This window comes from Natrix helvetica (genome assembly GCF_964273705.1).
Source record: "Natrix helvetica genome assembly, chromosome: 3".
Classification (NCBI taxonomy): Eukaryota; Metazoa; Chordata; class Lepidosauria; order Squamata; family Natricidae; genus Natrix; species Natrix helvetica.
This window is the reverse complement of record NC_138549.1, coordinates 26,520,936-26,541,616: the sequence shown is the minus strand read 5'-3', so window position 1 is coordinate 26,541,616 and position 20,681 is coordinate 26,520,936. Positions and strand designations below refer to the sequence as shown.

General features: G+C 36.5%; 1 protein-coding gene across 6 annotated transcripts in view; it reads left to right on the top strand.

Moving 5' to 3' along the window:
• FARP1 (FERM, ARH/RhoGEF and pleckstrin domain protein 1) overlaps nt 1-20,681 on the top strand; it is a 155,452-nt gene that overhangs the window by 106,580 nt on the left and 28,191 nt on the right. For 4 of the 6 annotated variants that reach the window (XM_081949259.1, XM_081949257.1, XM_081949261.1 and 1 more), the window contains exons 13-16: nt 2,056-2,296; nt 14,317-14,507; nt 14,899-14,988; nt 16,872-17,005. In XM_081949259.1, the coding sequence (XP_081805385.1) occupies nt 2,056-2,296; nt 14,317-14,507; nt 14,899-14,988; nt 16,872-17,005 (656 nt within the window). The remainder of the gene's footprint in view (nt 1-2,055; nt 2,297-14,316; nt 14,508-14,898; nt 14,989-16,871; nt 17,006-20,681) is intronic. The other 2 variants (XM_081949260.1, XM_081949262.1) reach the window with 1 other exon arrangement.

The window sequence follows — 20,681 nt, the reverse complement described above, 5'->3', positions numbered from 1 at the left end:
CCTTAGCTCCTCGGTAAACCAAGGGGCTAGGGTGGATCGTTGCCGCCGGAGAGGCCGCAAAGGCGGCACCCGGTTCAAGGCCCCGGTAGTTGCATTATTCCACGCAACTACCAGGTCCTCTACCCGGGGGCGGGTCAAGGTTACAGGAGGTGGCCCAAGCTCCGTCTGGAACCTATCAGGTTCCATCAGGCGCCTGGGGCGGAACCATCTGGAACTTTCCGGTTCCGCCTCCCCGCAGCGGGAGGTAGCACCAGGGAAGTCAAGACGGAGGAGTGAGTGATCTGACCATGACAGGGGAGTGATGGTTAAGTCCCCTCCTCCCAGATCACTCAGCCACTGGCCAGAGACAAAAACAAGGTCCAGAGTGTGTCCTCCCTCGTGTGTCGGGCCCTGAATCATTTGAGTCAGGTCCATGGCTGTCATGGAAGCCATGAACTCCCGAACCCCCTCTGATGCTTCTCCCATCAATGGCAGGTTAAAATCCCCCATCACTAAAAGTTTGGGGGTCTCAACCGCCACCGATGCGATCAGCTTGAGGAGTTCGGGCAGGGCCGCTGATGTATAGCGAGGAGCCAGGTATACTATCAGCAGGCCCAACTGTCTCCCAGGCCCCCATTTCACAACAAGGGATTCACATCCGGACGTCTGTGGCACAGTAGACTCCCTCGGCTCTAAGTCCTCCCGAATAATTGCTGCCACCCCACCGCCCCTTCCCTGGGCCCGGGGCTGGTGAAATGCTCGGTAGCCTGGTGGGCACATTTCGACGAAGGGAAGACCTCCCTCGTGGCCCAACCAGGTCTCCGTTATTCCCGCGAGGTCCGGCTCCCCCTCTAAAATTAGATCGTGAATGAGGGGGGCCTTGTTAACAACGGACCTCGCATTGCATAACAGCAGCCTCAGGCCTTGGAGATGTGTCCTTATTTGTAAGGACAAAGAACAAGAGGAGATGTAGACACGTCTCCAAAGGAAGTTGACCAAAATCACTCTTGGAGAAATGTTTAAACAAAGGAGGTCTAAATAAATACAGTTGAAAAATTGTGTACAAAATAATGTAAAGGCTTGGAAATGGATGTTGGGGAAAGAATAGATCAAAGAGATAATACAAGTTTCAAGAATAAGCAACGATGACAAATTAAACGAAGGAGAAAGTATGTCAATCTGTTCACTTACAAGAGGATGTGCCATTGCCCAAAGGCTAAGCAACAATGATGCAATAGTGTAAGTGAAACACATACTTCTTTTTTACTCCTCCGTCTTCAATCATTGCGACCGAGGCAAATAATAGGAGTGTGAGCTCAAGAGTCACTCACATTTTAAAACAGAACAAAGATCCCGGAATCTTGTCCTTTTTCTCTTAAGTCCTTCCTTCTCCTACTCCCAGCCCCACTTCATTCTTTTCTATGCCATGCTATTTCATGGAAGCAGATTTTTATTACAGTATTTGTTTTCTGTTATGGTATTACCTTTGGTAGCTTCATGGAAGAATTTAATTAGAACTAGGAGGGATTGAGTCATTTGCTGTACTTGAATTTTATGTCAATGTTTTCAGTTCTCATCTGTTTTCTGTTTGCTCCTTGCTGATCTAAATGTTACTCCTAAAGCCCACAAACTGGACAGGCGTGAATTACATTTATCCATTCATGTTGCATTGAGACCTGTTGCTTCTACTCTGTATTCATATAAAACCATCACTGCTAATTGCTTTTTATATTCTTATCTGCTATAATTTCTTGCTTATTGTTTTAGGAGCAAAGTTGGCAATAGCTTCTTATTGCAGCAGTAAATTACATGATTGAGGTGTATGCAATCTGCATATTCTGATATAATTTCATGAGAGTTAAAGCTATTTTCTTCCAGTATTTCAGGGAAAGGACTAAGCTATTACAGAAAGAAAACTAGGGAATGGACATCCTAGAGGTAATATCAAAGGTGGTTTTAATGGAGAGTAGCTGAAAAATAAAGAGTCCTATTTATGTTGAATTTGTAAAACAGTTGCTATAAGATTAATGATAATTTATTGCCTTCTGCATCACATTTCTTCCTTTCTCTTTCCAGAGTTCTAGTTTTACATATGGAGATGGTGCTGATTCCCTGGTTGTGCAAAGCTGCCAACAGGGAAAGGAATTAAATATATCAGTGGAAGATGGTGGACCACACTCAACTCCTTCCCTGAAAAAAAGCCCTAAGGAAGGCCAGGGGATAGATGGTACTACAATGGCAACAATGGAGGAGGAAGAGGAGGTCGTAAAGGACAGGTCACAACTCAGCAGATCTCAGAGGCAGCAGCCAAGCACAGGTCCTGCATCTCGAGCTACTCATGGCAGTAGCACATCAATACCTTTTATTGACTGCAGTGATGTAGATAGCGAGTATGATCTCCTCAGAGGGCAAATAAGTCAGTCACATTCCCAAACAAATGACAATTATGAGGGTGATTTGACCAGTGGAGTCTATGTTGATTGTAGAGGTGAAAATCATAATAAAAATAGGTACAAGGGATCTTCTACTTCCCCTATAAAGGCATTCTACAAGGTCATGGAAGACTGCACTGATAACAGCTCTGGTAATATGTCCTTCTCTCTTGGTGAGAATCTCAGATTCCCACAGCATAGTACACTGGTTGAAGAAATGTTTAATGGCCCAGATATCCGTAGTCCCCTGGCTACTCCCTTGCATTCAAGCAGCAAAAGATCAAGTCCGCTCATGAGTACGGGTAGTCCAGGTACTCAAATCTTTGAAGAATGTAGGGCAAAGAGGAAAAATAACGATGGACAAACTTTTAGCTACCATAATTATACCAGGTTTTCCCCAGTTTTGCAAAGGCCACAGTTGCAAAGGTTTCAGTATGCTTGTAACAAATCTGAAACAGATCCATTTATTTTGAGCCAAGGATCTTCAACTCCAGGTCAAGAATATACAGCAGAGAGGTTTTGTAAAAGGCAAATGGTTAAAATGGCCCCTTTAGAAGGCAAAAATATGGCAAATGGTATGCCAGCAACTGCGCCATCAAAACAAAGTCCCATCATGCAATCCTTGTATGCTAGGGGCATGATGGAGCGCATGCCTACTGTGCAAATGACAGAAGGGTCTACAAGCAGTGGAACAGAGTCCAGTGACTCTGATTCAGAAGTGGTTAATTCTTTCACACAGCCGCTTGTGTTTAGCAATCCCATAGTGCTAAATTCATCTCCAGGGTCCAGGAATAAGTATCCCTCTAGCAGCCTTCAGTTAAGTGGAGAAGCTGAAGATGACGAAGAGGGTGCTCATGTCTTCAGTTGTTGAGATTCTTGGACAGTCTTTCTAAGAAGAGATAAGGGATATCCTGTCAAGGGTAGCTTTCCACAGCTTGGCATTTACAGATACATCCTGTCTCAGTAAGAGACTAACTATGAGTATGAACTTTGACTAGGAATTGTCCACGTTATATAGAGGATATCATGCTGTTATTTGATTATCAAGCAAAAAAAAACATATTGACTTTTAAAATATAGAATGATCTTAATGAGATGATAGATAAAGAATTTGAAATGGTAGTTTAAAGTGGTTTACAATACAATATAATGATGGCATATTTGTTATTTGTTTTTGGAAGATAAGATAATCTTGGCAGTAGATTTTTCATTAAGGAAAAGGACTCTATTGCTATAAATGGTGCACTTAATGAAGTCTAAGGATAAACAGAAAGAGATGACTTACAGATCAGTAATGTTGGTTCTTATGTAGAAATAACTTACTACTTTTCTCATTAGGATTTATCCCTGAGTAGATGTGTTTAAGGCTGCAGCCATTGCTGTTTTTGAAACAGCATAATATTATATAAATATATATTTCTCTCGTACTGAGGGGAACTTACTATTCAGTGCCTCTATTTCAAGTTTTATACTGCAGGCAAAATGAAAGAAATTTGATATTTGAGGAAATACTTTTTATAAGGTTTGATTATGCCTCTTTACAAGAACTAATGCAATGTTTTACCCATCCGCATTATACGTATATCAGACATACTTCAAGTATTACAAAAGTTCAGGTTTTTTTTTTCTAAACTACAGAAAAGAGAAAAAGCGGAGATTTTAAAAATGGAACCCTTGAGCAATTATTTGAAAAGTCTCAATATGATTTCCAGAAGTTTGTTACAAAATTAACCTTGTCAGAATTGATTCCACAAAGTTCTCAGCAATTAGTTAGCCAGGATTCAGATGGGAGTTAAAAATATGACAATAATTTTCACACACATATTCTCAGCTGAATGAGGAACCATATCAGGGGTGTCAAACTCATGCCTGCAGGCCACCCCTAGTTTAGCAAAGGGAAAGTCGTGATTGATCACATGACAATGTGATCCCGTGAGTTTGACACACCTGAACCATATGAGCCATATCTGCACAGCTTCTGTATACTGTGTGTGTGTGTGTGTGTGTGTGTGTGTGTGTAATTCAACTTTTTCAGGAGAAAAGTAATAGAATCACCATCCTATTCTAGTCAGCATAACGGTTTGTATGTTTACATATTTGTCGAGGCATAAAATATTAGCCCAAATCACATTTAATGATTGAACAAATGCAGGAAGAGAGAGCATAAACATTCAGGAGTTCATTAAATGAACAGCATTTTAAATGAATTATTGCACTTAGATGAGATTTCTTGATGTAAATAATTATGCCCAGGCAGAATGAAATGTTTATTACCTGCCCTCAGCATTGTTATGAACTGTGTTTTTGAGGATAATACTGAGGGGAAAGAATCGGAAATAAGAAATGGAATTGGCAGATTTTTGCTGCATGTAGTTGATTCTACAGTTTTCAGAATTGTTTTAAAAGCAGAGGTTTAATAGTTTTCTGAGTTTATAGAACACCAACAGGAAATGTTGATAACTATTTCTGATGCTTTAAAAAAGAAATAGTAAGAATAAATCTGTATAGATATTTGGACGGAACTCAGTATGTAGATGCCAAATGTGGTAATGATTTATCTCTTCTTAGGAAAGGCAGCCTTTTTGCACTAAATTAGCCTTCTTCAATATCCGACGATCTCCTGTTGGCCTTCATTGTATATCTGTTTCAGCCAACATAAGAAATATTGGCATCTTTTAAGCAAAATTATCTCTGTAGTTAATACAGGCCGACTGGAAACTGAAATTTTCAGATTTCTGTAAAAAATCTCAAAGGATTAGCTTTTAAAAAGAATTTTACCACATGCTGTACAGCTTTGGGAATGTAGGTATATACCAGGGGTGAAATTCAGCAGGTTCTGACAGGTTCTGGAGAACCGGTAGCAGAAATAGTGAGTAGTTTGGAGAACCAGCAAATACCACCTCTGGCTGGCTCCAGAGTGGGGTGGGAATGGGGATTTTGCATTATCCTTCCCTTGCCATGCCCACCAGGCCACGCCCACAGAACTGGTAGTAAAAAAAATTGAATTTCACCACTGGTATATACATAGAAACATTTATTGTGCTTATACTTAATATGCTCTCTTTTTCTACCCTAGTAACTGCTCAATATGAACTTATAGGCATACAGTTCACGTACTTGTTTAGGCAGCAGACAACAAGAAAATAGATAGGCAAATCTACAAATCTGTGGTTAGAAGAAAGGAGGTAAAGATTTTATTTCACGTCAAGAGAATCAAATTGGGGAATAGTTTGTCATTTTCTAAATTTTTGCTTAGAATAGATCTAAGCAAATATCACAGTAGAAGTATAAATCTAGTATCTGTATGGAAAACATTAGGAACTCTCATTAACACTAGTTACTTCAATTATTTTCCCAAGTATTTTCAAGTATATAATTTTCCTTTTAGAAAAAAAATTCCACAGTTTCTGATTACTTTAATCAGAACTGGCAAATCAGATCCATGAATTTAATGTGACTAAGAATGTTGATAAGCATCTGCAGTTGCATTTAACAAATATTGTAAGAAAGATTAAGAAATACACGTATTTCAGCGTTCAGGCCAATTTAGTCATATATTTAGTCATATAATGCCAGCCATGTATATTTTTATGTGATAGACATTTCATATTCAGTATGCAAAACAGAATCTTGTGATGTAACTTAAACAGCTCCTTTTCTGTGATTGAAATAAATACACTCGCTTCGTTATTTAGATGAATGTTCACAACAACAACAACAATAATAATAATAATAACAACAACAACAACAATAATGACGTCCTTGTGAAAAACTCATTAGGTGGATAAAAATGCCAAATCCAGTCTAAAAATATGGCTGTGTGATGAACCATAATAAAAATTCACCTATATTCTTCAGTCAGATGTTGTTAATTCCAGCAAAATGCTGGTTTGGGATTGGGTGAGTGTGTATTAATATCAATTTATTATTTTTAATTCTTCTTTAAACATGGGTCTTTGACATACCAGCTAGTGTCTAGGTAAGCAAGTTAGAAACTAGAAAATATATGAAAACAAGCCTGGCATTTTGTAATGATGCCATAAATATGTAGGAAATCTTTGGCATAATACTTAATATTTGTGGAACTGATGCATGGAACAAACATGGGTACTTGACTGTGGCAAAGAAACTGTCATGTTCTCTCATTTAAATTTCTTTAAAATCACATTAAATGTTATTGCTAGCATAAAATTATCAGCCATATAAAGAGTGACTCATTAGATTACTAACTGACTCAAAAATATACAAATTAGGGTCTTATGGCCATTTTCATGTCTATGCTTTTCTATTCCATGTCTATTCCTCTTTGATGGATTAAATATTGAAATTCTGTAATAAAGCAATAAACATACCTTTTAACAGTAGGGAAAAGATTAAACAAAATGTTCACTTTGATCATTCATGGAAACAGCAGTCCTATCCTAACATTTTCCCAGGGGCTTTTTTTTTGGGGGGGGGAAGTTGAAAAATGATTGATATGTCTATCTGGGGGGGGCGTGCAGGCGCGTGTGTCTGCACGCACCCCCACATACTTCCCTCCTTCTGGAATATATATATATTCTCCTTCTGGAATATATATATGTGTGTGTGTGTGTGTGTTACAACCCCTGGTATGCCTAAATATGGGAGGAAGGTCACTACTCCCTCTTTCTGTCCTTCGGCTCATCACAGAAGACCATGCAGGCAGAAAACCATATTTTTATTTTTAATGTTGCCTTTTTATATTTGTGTTGTATTTGTACTGTGTTGTGTTGTATTTGTACCTTTATTTATTTATCAGTACAAATACAACATATATGTATGTATGTATGTATGTATGTATGTATGTATGTATGTATGTATGTATATGTATATATATTCCAGAAGGAAGGAAATCATAATTATTTTCTTGAAAAATCATATTCCAGAAGGAGGGAAATTAATTTATGTATTCTTCCAGAATACATCATCATCTTTTGTTGTTTCTATGGAATATATCAAATAATTCTCAATTAAAAATGATTTTTCAATAATGTCATTATTTCCTGACACGCTTGGTGGTTCATGAATGAACTGTTGCCTGCATGTTTATTTCCTATGAGAGAGATTCTTTCTGTGGCTATTGTTGCTTACCCACCCACTTAAAATAGCATACATGTTTAATCCATCTGATAATAAGAATTAAGATACTATATCATTCATTATTTGGAGGGTTTGTCCTCCCCATATACCACTGATTTTAATTCACTCAAGACATCAACCATTATTAGTGGGATATGTGAATATAGTAGTTTTTATAAAGGATATAATGAAAACATTTTTAAAATTGAAAAAAGCCAGTTTGGTCTAGTGGTTCTGGCATCAGACTAGAAACCAGGAAACTAGGAATTATACTTTCAGTTTATGGATGAAAGCCAGTTGGGTTACTTTGAACAGGTTATTTTCAGCCCAACTCACTCCACAGGGTTGTTGTTATGGGGAAAATAGGAAGAGGAAAGACTATTAGTTATGTTCACTACCGTGAGTTACTTATAGAGAGGGAGATTTAAGAAAAATCTGAAAAAATAGGACTATTCCCAATAAAATCAATATGATCTCTCTTTTGGGTGTGGGCAAAAAAAAAGGTACGTATCTACTGTAGTGAGATAACTTACTATTTATTTGCCAATGTTCTTTCCTAAGGAGCTCTTTGGCACTACTTTTCCCAAATTCTGCCTTCCCTCCCCCATTATCGAACATTTGCAATTAAAGCAAATTTATCATGTCTCTTTTCAAAACAGGGAAAACAAAACTCATCTATTTTATATGCATATGTACATTAGAAGCAAGTGTCATCATTCATATCTTTAGCAGACTATGTTAAAGAATGCTGAAATTCCAGTGTGAGTAACACGGATTTTAGCTTCAAAAGAATCATGAAGCAAAATATGAAGCACCTATCAGCTTACAGCTCTTGCTCCTTAGAATTTCTTAGATTGCCCATCTTTTTTGACAAATGTTGAGCAACTAACAAAATCTGAGATACAAATTACTGCCTTATTTCTATCATCCATTTCTTTTCTGGTCATATTACAAATTCTAAATCTAAGTCTAACATTAAGATCGGTTTAAAAATTGCTGGGACTTTCATGCTCATTCTTGTCATTTGTTTAATAAGGTTATAACTTTTTTTTAATTATTTCACTGTTTGCATTGTTTTATCAGCATGTGCCTCTATGTAAAAAAGAAGCTTTTTTGCACTATTCTATCTTTATACTAAAAGCATGATATATCTTATGTTCTTTGCATTGTTTATCACTCACCCCAATATCCCTTACCTAGAAGGAGAAATAATGCAGAATGAAAAGACTTCTTTTTACTGTGATTCATCTATAAAATTTCAGTTTGTGAAAGGACCCAGCTTTACAAAACTCAAAAGTGAAAACAAATATGATGGGCAATAGTGACCACGGGCACATATTGCAATCATATATTAACTCTATGGAACCCTTGGTCCTTCATTTTTTAGTAAAAGAAACATGAAGAATAATTTAAAAATTATTCTAAATGCAAACTTTCTCTTAAGCAGAGTCACTGCTGTATTGAGAGAGGTTAAGCCAAAATAGACAGTAACTATATCTGAGTGATAGTTTGGGTCCATAGCCCATTGTGCATAATTACATTAAGCATTGTTTAACATGTATTTATTTTTGTTTGTTTTTGTATATATACTTAAAGAAAGGGTGATCTTTTTTCTAATGGTAGAAAAAATAAAGATAGAAAAGAGCAACACCTTATTCTTTTCAATTCACGCATCCTATTCTCCTATTAGAACGTTTGCAATGCCCTGTCATTTTTTTCTGTCAAAAGTGTTCAACTTTACTCTAAACTGCTGTGGTTACTGTTCAGTTTTGTACTTGCCACTGTTTAATTCTATTTTATATCACTTTATCCTGAAATTTGTATTCAAGAGGTGGTGTTACTGGCTGCGAAACCTAGTTATGAATTTGGTGATTGTAAGCATGTCAAGCCAAAGCTATTTATTCACCTATATATATATATGCATGATCTTAAATTTGTTTTGCTTTCTGTTACTTGTACTGAAGGTTTTCCTCTCTTTCTGGCTGGTATCTTGCTTTAAAACACTCCTTTGCTTATTGTGCTCTCAAATGATTGGCTGAATTGCTTTCCCAAGTAAAGGATTTATGTACTTAGTATGATTTTCCAAATCCACATACAATGTCATTCACCATCACCATTATCGTAGTTATCCTTTTTAAGCTTATGGATCCAGCTTTTTCTTCCTTCCCTTTTTTCCTGTGGATAATAACTACATCATTTCCAGAGCAGCAAACTTTATTAATAATAAAATAGTCAGAAACATGTATTCTGTTCCTTTAACCGTGTAATAATTTTGCCCAAATTAAATTTCTTTTTGAGGTGGTGAAAAGAAAACATGACCCCTGTTCCCTACCTCCTAACATGATATTTTTTCTCCATGGGAAGATATATTATGACATTCTGATTTGGGGCAGAATACAAATATGGATTTCTTAAACTCTATAGCTCTTTTTATCCCTACATGCAACTTCCTTGTAGAATGAATTAGGAAGAGATTCAATAATAATAATACTGCACTCAGAATTTACCTACCACACACGTATAATCAGAACCATCAAGGATGCCAGCTTTTGAGCATTAATTTTGCATCTGCATTTTTCTAATAAGGTACTTTGTTGAATGTGTCTGCTTCCCATTCATCTTTGAAGATGCCTGTTTGGAACAATTAATAAAAAGTTTTGGTTTTGGTTCTGCTTCTTTGTCAACTGCAAATAGCTCTACTTAATAGATCTATTCAAAAAGTCTATTAAAAAGATTCTTGAGCACAATTAAAGCATTTCTGTTCAAATGGTTAAAGCACCACACTTAGTATACATGCAGTTTATGAAACCGGCATGCACAGTTGTGTGGCTATTTTAACCTCTTTCTAATGCTTTCCAAAGCCATAATAGTTAAATCAATGTAACTATGATTCTACCTCCCCAAACAGAAGTTTCAATTACTGATTGGGGAAAAGAAAGTACTGATGCTGATACGCGGCATCATAAAAACACAGCTTATTTTCAGATCACAGCACCAATAAGCAGTTTGATTGGCAACAAATTACTTCATTTGCTATTTATAAATGTAAATGTGAAATGCATTGCCATTTCTCTCTTATGTAGAGCATAGCAAAATTTGAAATAATAAATATTTATGAGGTCTGTAGTAACATAATCTAGGAATGCTCAGAAATATTCTGATTTAATGACGTCTAGAAATCTAAAGGAAAGCTTAACCCTTGATACAACTGCTAAGAATTATTTTAGGGAAAGTGTTACCCATTATCTGCTATATTAGTCTGGACATCTGATTTTGGGAAAAGCCTTGTTGTGTAGGCATCAAGCAATGAAACAGTCCTGTGAGTAAAGTAAAAAGTTAAATATTAATTTATATAAAGATGCAGCCCCTCAAACTAATTAGCACTATTTTTATTACTGTGGCGAAGTTTTACAGCAGAAACATGAGTGTAATAATGTATTAACAATAAGTTCTCTACATTGCTTACAGGGAAAATAATGCACATGATATCAATTTAAACTTGAAGTGTGATTCTTGGGGGCACTAAAATGTCATTTGTTTTTTATAGAAATTTTATATTTGTGCATAAAAATATGTAGAGCATAGCAAGCTTTTCACACCTTCTGATTATAATAGTATAATAATGTTTTGCATTATCAGGTTTTTTACAGTTTTAAAAATTATTGCTTTTAAGAGTGATTCAAAACAAAAAAAAATCCCAACTGTTGTTAAATATAGGAGTTTTCTCCCTTTGAAATGTTTTTCTTAGATGCAAAGTGGAAAATATACCGATATGCATAATCATTTTGATAAATACAAAGTAATCCATTTATTTCGCATGCAAGGTACAAAATATTAATTTTGTTAGAAATGCATATTTAGAAAAGAAAAAAATTAGAACCTAAAAATCTGTTATAGTTGTTATCTTTTGGCCTAGAATATATTTTATGCACCATCTCTTAATTCCCAGATATTTTAATAAGTGATCAATATTGAGTGAAACCTCTAGGAATGCAATCCAGATACGTTTGGATTCATCCATTAAATTGAGCTTTCACTGCTCAATTGCTACACAGTCTCCAACCTTATCAGCTTAATCCAGATGAGTGCTTAATGCCAATTCTTACTATACTTATTCTGGGTTGATGAATTCCTTAGCTCCTTGGGGCAATCTGGATTCCTGTATGTGGGGCTTCTGTGCAGCCCCAGTAGGATAGTGAATCTGAAAGTTCCCTAAAACCCTATATAGCAATGGCCCCCCCAACCTTTTGGGCACCAGGTGGTCCGTGGAGAGACGTTTTTCCGTGAACCTGAAGGGGTGTGGTTTCATGTGCTCTCTGCATCCCGCGAATGGGGCTTTGCTTATTTGCATAGCCCAGTTGCTGGCATGCAGCGGCCTGGTGTCAATCCATGGACCAGGGGTTGGAACTTCTTGCTAAACGGGATACTATGTGGTACAAGAGCTTCCGAACAACTTTGGGGTATAGTTTCTTTTTTTTTTAAGCACTTCCCAGATAAAAAGAAAATGATGTGTATCTGCCATTGTTTAAATTTTTCTTTGGCAAGTCTATAAAACTTTGAGATTTGGACTATGTTTAATCTGGGTAGCTTAGACTTTTTCCAATGAAATGTATGTTTTTCATCCTGTAATAAGACCAGTATAGCACCAGAATTCCTGCCTTTTTACTTTCATATTTAAAAAGACACCTTCATTTCCGTAATAAATGTAGTTTGAATATGTACCAGTTATAAACTTAGAAGGTATCTTTTCATGAGTATAAATCCTTTCCTCTCCTTTTTCTTATATGTGGACACTTTATTATGAAAATATTGTATAAGGTTGTGTACTAGTGTCAATAAAATTGACATTGTGTTAACAAGCTGTGACTTTTCTGTCAGATTTTTAGTATATTAAGAACAAAAATATTTAATGCAGGCAATCTCTCATTGTAATTTGGGGTTTGATTTGGTGCTGGGAAAGATAATGGGATGAATAGATGAGGGAATTTATTTAAAGACGTATTAATTACACATATTACTGAAAAAGAAATTACTCCCTGATCCTGCTCTTATCTTGTGCCACATTTCCCTATTATTTCCATGCTCAGGTGCAAATTAAAATTCTAACTATTTTCAACAAAGAAAAAAAATATTTATGAGTGTGAAACATTGCAGAAATTTCACTTGCATTTTAGCTTTGGGTCTTAATAACACTTTTCTAAATTATAATCCTGTGGAAAATATGGGACATAAGGAAAGGTTATAAAAAGAAAAGGCTGGAATCATTATAAAAGCCTCCATAGATTTTTGTGCTATGCCTTTGCAGAATCTGTAACCCACTTTCCTTCTAAGGAAAGGGAATTGAAACTTTTTTTTCCACTGTTGTATATTTCACATAACCATAAATGTGTACTGTCAGGCACTTAACATAACTCTGCACATTTGAAACTGCACTATTACAAGCTTTGAAATAATCCACCTTCTATTATTGCAATGTAGCATTTCTATCCCAATCAAAGGAGCAACTCATCAAGGTATACTGTGCTAATTTTCTTGGATGTAGCCAGAGGGCCCGAAATAGTTTACTCCATATATTCTAGATGTGACTTTCTCCTAGTCATTTTTTTAGCACCCTATACAGTAAAATTGACAATCTGCATTAGAAAAAGGGTTTTAAAGAATTGCAGTAATGATCTGTTTGTTTGAGATATTAAAAACGTAAGATAAAAGTCTGAAAAAATAAATAGCAAGATCTTTGTATGTCATTCTGTCACCTCACAAAACTCTACACATATAGGGAGCCTTGGTTGCCTCTAGGAAATATAAGAAGTAGGGGCTGAAATTAAATATCCTATTTAATCTAAATATGGACTTCCCTAATCATATGACTTCACCCACTCACCCATTTTTCAAGGAATGAGTCAAGTGTTGAGGGAATTGTGAGGAGAATATGGAGGCTTACCTGCTCCTACCTTGCTATGCATGTAATAACTGGGATGGGGTAGGATGAGTACATCACAGTAGTTGTTTCTCTCGATGGTATAAATTAGATAGTAACTATTAACTGATGTTAATACTAGTCATATTTGTAGAGAAATTTGACTTGTTACTTATAAATGAATTTTTTTTACTCAACTTTAGTTGCAGGTAAGTAAGCATAAACAGTGCAAAAGTTCATCTTCCTCCTTTTTCAAAATAAAGGGGGATGTAGTGTAAATTACATAGCTCTGGTTTTGAGTAAGCAACCATTTCCATGGTATTTGGTTACATAAACATGGTTTCATCTCATTTTAATTAGTTGGCAAACCATGATAGGAAAATTTGGATTAATCCTGGATTGGACATTGAACATATCAATTGTTTTATTTAGACATAACTAAAACTAGTTTGTTGAAAACCATAATTAGAAGCCTTATGTTTTTTTCCTGCTAAGCATGAAGAAGGAACACAATAGAAGTGTTTGAGGACAAGTGTAGCAGCTTCACTGTTTACAACAAGGTGTTTGTTGTGTGAGATCTAAGAAAGGCTTATACATCTTCCATAACTATTCATGAGGGCTAGAGCTGGTTACATTCAATTCAATAGAGGCTAAGAAAGATTTTTTTCCCACTGCTACAAGCAATGTGAAACTTATTCCAACCAGTTGTCGGTATTCAGAACGAATTATGTTACTACTAAGAGAACCCTGCCAAAAAGATTGCAGTCATTTAAATACCAATAGCTCCTCTGAATCTTATGATACCCTACTACTTAAATGGGTTGAGGGGATTTAATCTTCATATCTACTAAATTAAAGCTTTCTGAATGTATTGTATTGTTCCTTCAGCAGGCTCTCTTGCTGGCAGCCCTCACCTTTCAGAACTGTCAATCAATTCTCAAGGTGGAACAGCCATAGCAAATGCAACTTTGTCTCCTAATTTGAGTCCTGATAATAGGCAAGCTTCTCCATTGATCAGTCCCTTGCTGAATGATCAAACTGGAGTCCGCGCTGATGAAGAAGAGGAGGTCAGGAGAAAGGTACTGATGTTGGCTCTACCTATTAGGTATGCAAAGGACATTTAGCAATTTTTCTTTGTTTTCAATGGATGACTGTTTTAAAAAAACTTCCATGCTGAAAAAAATGGCTGTATCTCTCACCATCTTAGGCTACATAAACAGTAGAAACTTAGAAGTGGTAACAGTTGCCTCTATTCATATGCATGCATACCACTTCTGAATATAGAACTGTTTTGTACGTTTTGTATTTTTGGAATAAATCTATTCCTATTTGCTGATCTTGGGCATTTTCCCTTAATTCTCTGTAATTTTGCAGCATCCAACTCTTTTAATACCCAAAGCTAATTGTAAGAGTCCTGTCATTATCATTTGAGTACAGATTAAAGTCATTTTGTTTTCTGATTAATTTCAGAGGTTTCCAACTGACAAGGCATATTTCATTGCTAAAGAAGTTGCCACTACAGAAAGGACTTACCTGAAAGATCTTGAAGTCATCACATCGGTATGCTTCTTTTTCTCTCCTTAAATTAAAAATTATGGAGCCCATCTTTCCCTAAATATCTTTCTTCCTGTCTCTTACTACACCTCCAACTATCCCCAGCAACATAATCTTTTATCACAGACATACTCAATCACAAAATGTATCTGATGAGATTGGAATTTCATCTAAGTACTGGAGCAGAAGATAAAAATTTAATTGTGTGTGTGTGTATGTTTTAAATGCACAGATGGATCATTTAATTTCTGATTGTTTTGTTCTCTTTACTTTGTTGCAGCTTTAATGCTTTGTATTTTGAATCTTTATCTCATTTCAATATACCCACAAAGCAGCGTCCCTATTGTCATTTGTCATTCCATCACTTTCAGCAATACTTTAAAATGGGAGAAAATCAAAGGATGGCTGCTTAATAAGCAGAAAAATTGATTAAGCAACAGTATCCCAATCTGTCGTGAGTTCCCAGAGTGGATATATTTAGCTTTTAACAATTGAATTCAACAGAGGCTGTACATATAATACTTAATTTGGGATTCTATAGCCTTGTCAGTTCTGTCTACAACATCTTGTTAATGGAGTAAAAACACCAAATTAACTGAAATATTGCTCAGCTGCTCTTTTTCAGTAGAATCCTAAAGTGAATTATTTTTTCTCAAGTACTTTCCCATAGATTGTGAACTTCATAGCTTTCCTGGATATTTGAACTCAAGGCTCTGCATCAGGATATGCTTAGATATACCATGAAGAGCACCGAATGGGGGGATATTCTAAACAACATCTTTAGAAATATTTCCTTTTCCAAATACAACATGGAACTATCCCACTGAATAGTCTTAATACCTAAACAGAAGACTACAGATAGTTTTGGTGATTCTTCTGCTGATTCTGGATAACTTTGGTATTTTAAAATGACTGCACAACTCAAGAAATTTAATGTTTTGTGCATTAACATACACAAACCTATCAAAGATAGAACAATTGCTGGTGAAAAAAAATAATGAGGTTAAATATTTTCCACTTATTTTGGGTCAGGAGAATGTTAGCTTGGGTATACCGTGTCCCCCCCCCCCCAAATATTACCGATTCCAAAAGTAAGTCCTAGCTTGATTTTTACCTGTGCACCCAATATAAGCCCTATCCACAAAATAAGCCCTAATTAAGACCCTGCCCACTCCAGGGCACACGGGCAAAAATTAAGCTAGAGTGGGGATTGGGAGGTGGAACTGCCCTACTACTTACCTTCGGATAGTTGCAGCCAGGCCTCGCACACCTCGGCCCATTTGTTCTAAAGCCTTTTCTGAAGGCCTCGGTAGCCAATAACAAAGCTTTGGGTTGCTCCAGAGCTCTGTTATCGGCTGCAGAGGCCTTCAGGAAAGACTTGCTGGTTGAAGAAATTTGACAGGCCTTTGACAGCGAAGAAGATGCACACAAGTGAGGTGAGTCAGTGGATATCTCCCCCCCCTCTCAAAAAAATAAGACCTGGTGCCTTTTTTGGTGGCAAAAAATATATAAGACCGGGTCTTATTTTGGGGGGAAACATGTGGTAGTAAATGTAGAAGCATGCTTCTTAAATAAAAGAAGCTGTCCCATTGGCAATAAGCTCAAAACACCTACCTTCAATGTTATAATACTAATTTATTGGTAAGGCTATTACTACTAAACAAGTACTGTCTGATTTCCCTATATCAGGGGTGTCCAAACTTGGGAACTTTAAGACTTGTGGACTTTAACTCCCAGAATTCCCCAGCCAGCATGGCTGGGGAATTCTGGGAGTTGAAGTCCACAAGTCTTAAAGTTCCCAAGTTTGGACACCCCTGCCCTATATGCAAACCCTAACCAGGAATGTCTGTGCCAAGACTTTCTCTGATTACTATGTTTGGTTTTTCTAGTGGTTCCAGAGCACAGTAAGTAAAGATGACTGCATTCCAGAGGCATTGAAGAGCCTCGTCTTTTCAAACTTTCAACCTTTGCACAAATTTCACACCAACTTTCTAAAGGAGGTAGAACAGCGAATTGCTATGTGGTAAGAATCCCAGCAGTTATTTTAATAAAATGACATTTGGATGCTAAATATTTTACATTCTATTCTATCAAATTCAATCCAGAATGGATAAACTGTCAGTTCCAGATTGATAAAGAAAAGAACAAAACAGAATTCTTTGTTGGTCAAGTGTGATTGGACACACATGGAATTTGTCTCCGGTCGATAAGCTCTCAGTGTACATACCAGCAAAAAGTGATAAATAATGATCATAATCATAAAATTGGTTAATCATAAATCATCATAAAAGCTTAATGCTATAAATTATTTTTTAAAACTGCATCAGATTCCTGTATGACTGATAGTTGTCCCTAGATATTTTCTTGTAATAAGTTATATTAGAAAAAATTCAATCTCAGTAGACACTTGTGTCAAGATATTGTTATTTAGAACTATTAAGAAGCTTTTGCTTGACATTTGCAATACAGAATTATACATTTGTAAGGTATCTTGGTAAATTAGTTTCTTTCTCTTTAGCACACACCACAGACTAAATTTCAAGTTCTGGAATAATAGTCTAATTTAGAATCTACTTTGATTTCATCCCATCAGATGTTTACATTTAATTCAGTTTTATCCACCTCCTTTCTTATTTATTTTTTATTTAATTCATATCCCCCACCCCCACCCCAATTTGCTATCAAGAGTGACTCTTGGAGACTTTCTTTCTCCCTAGAGCTAAATAAATATAGAAGGGAGTGTTTTACCTTTGCAGGGACTTTCTAGTTGGGTGTGTATTCACTGCACTATGAAACAGATCTATTTTGCTACTTCTTTTTGCTAAAGATTTTAATACTGATCCCCTCAATGCACCACTAAATAAAGAAGCTATTGAGGCTCTAAGTTCTTTAAAATAAAGGAAGAGTATAAGAAAATACAGATAATTGAGGTATGTGAGTGCAGGTCCAATGTGTGGATCAGTGTAATACAGCCATAGATGACTCTCGACTATTTCCCGTCTACTACATACATTGCAAAAATGATCAACTGATTTGCAAATCTATAACCAATCTGGATCCCTTTTAATGTCAGGATATTTTTTTGCCAAATCCCATATTATGACTTCAAAATGATAGCTGCCAAGAACCAGATAATGAGGTGCAGTTGTCTATATAATACAGGTAGCCCTCAACTTGTATCCACTGGTTTAGTGACCATTTGAACTTACAATGGCACTGAAAAAAGTAACTTATGACCACTTTTCACACTTATGACTGTTGCAACATCCCCACAATCAGGTGATCAAAATTCGAATGTTTGGCAACCAGCATGTATTTATGACTGCTGCAGTGTCCCGTGGTCACGTTTTTTGACTTTATGACAAGCAAACTCAATGGTTAAGCCAGATTCACTTAATAACCATGTTACTAACTTAACCGCAGTGATTCACTTAACAACTGTGGCAAGAAAGGTCGTAAAATGAAGCAAAACTCATTTAATAACTGTCTTTGCAAAAGATATTTTGGGCTCTATTGTGGTCACAAGTTGAGGACTACCTATAGAAGCATTTTCTTTAAAAAAAAATTATTCCACTGAAGTTAGTAGAATATGAGCTGTTGGCTTTTAATACAATGGCATCGCAGCTAGGGCCAAGCACTTTAATTAAAATTATTAATAAGAGCAACAGATTGCACAAGGAGCCTTTCTAAATTACTTTTATTTTTGTTGAGTCTGTATTCTCAAATTATTTTCTGACTATTTGATTTGATTGCATTGCTAATAAACAAAAGAGTTGTTACAGGTTTTCAAATTAGCGTCTAGAACATATTTTGATTGCTTTGTTATATTGATTAAAAGAAAGAGAGCAGTAATAAAATCTTAATAGTCTAGTGAGACATTTTATTTGTAATAAATATTTATCAGAAGAGACCTTCTTTAATCAATTAGCTAAGCACATTTAGAATTCCATTGCTTTTAATAAGAATCTCTTTATTCTTTCATCTCCGTGGATTAGGAGAGGCTATTTATTTTCATTCCTGAAGCCAATAGTTATATAAAGGAACAATAATCTTGCAAGCGGAATGACTGTAGATTGCAGAAGAAAAGAGAACTGCTCTAATTCACTGTGCTTTAATCATCCCTTCCAAATAAATCCAAACAAGGAAGTGAAGAAACTGTAGGATGCTGTTATTTATTATATGATACATTTTAAGCCTATGAACTCACAAATAGTGTGTGCATCTATTATCACTCCTTCAGTTACCTATTATTCATAGACATATGTTTGACTAGAGATTTTTGTTCAGACTGTTTTGGTCAAGAGAAACTATGATCTTTAGATGTGGTTTTTCATCCTGTTCCAGCAATCCTTCCCCTGGTTTCCCACACCCTCTTTAGCAATAAGGGAACTCCGATTCCCTGCTTGTTGCCTATAGATCATGATCTGTTCATGGTGGGTAAAGCAGATGGATTTTGCTAGTGACAGAGTGTCTGAAACTTTTTGTTGTAAGGCATCAATGATACCAACTGTGGAAACAGGAATCTAATTGAGCCGATATATTATCTGAGTGGCACAAGGGAAACAAGATTTGGCATTTCAGTTTTTAAATATGTGGGCAACTTTTCTCATTTAAAAAAAATACTTGTGGATCCCCATTTTCCTTTATTCGCTTTTATTTTGGATTTGTAGGGTGATCTCATTTTGGCTGTAAGTGACAGTTATGATTTATTTGCCTTTCATTCAATATTTCCTGGGAAATTGAAGCGTCCCTCCCGTGCTCTTCTGAATCTAGGTTTAGAGCTCTTAAATTATTCCTTACTGTCTTTTTACATTCCACCTTTCCACCATGATTCCTGCTTTTGAGACACGGCTGTCACTGGATGTGCTAGTTTTGAATGTCTCTGCAGTTGAATTGACTGGCTGTAAGCTTAATAAAGGTCTCTTTTAGAGCTTCCGCTATGCTGTTAACTGCAGTTAGAAGCTCAAAGCTTGACAATACAGTTTGTGCTGTCAATAGGCATTGTCTGGCTATAAAATCAGTAATTTTCCTTTTTTAAGTCCTCAGCCCCTTGTTGTACCAGCCTTGCAGCAGCTGGACAAATCATCAAACATGGAAATGGAAAGATCTAAAAACTGGAAGTACTCCATTTGTAGACCCCACATAAGTAAGCATTGCTGGTGAATCTTTTCAGCATGGAGGGCTGAAATGGGAGCATGCATGCATCCTGGAAACCGGAAGAGCAGTTGCCCGGTGCGCACGTGTGCCCCGAGAAGATGATCTTCCGGTTTCTGGCACGCCTATGCACACCGGCCAGCTGTTCTTCCGGGTTCTGGCATGCATGCTCATGCAAAGATCAGCTGGCAGGTGGCATGCATGCACCAAAAAATGGAAGTTCATCTTCCCGGCACAAGCATGCACACCGGGTGGCTGCTCTTCCAGTTTCTGGCACTCCCACGCACGTGAAGACCAACTGGTTGGCACATCAAAACCCAGAAGAGCAATGGCTAATGGCTCGTGTGCCTGGAAAGATGGCTCTGCATGCCAGTTCTGGCATGCATGCCATAGGTTTGCCATCACAGTAATAGGGTGATGTCTTTTAGAGATGCTATCGGGAAGAGTAAAGAGAGTAGGTGCTAGTTACTTACAGCAAGTAATTTTTGTTGCTTTTTAGGCATCTGTCAACTTTTGAGCTGTCTGGTAGGTTTAAGTGAAGTTTG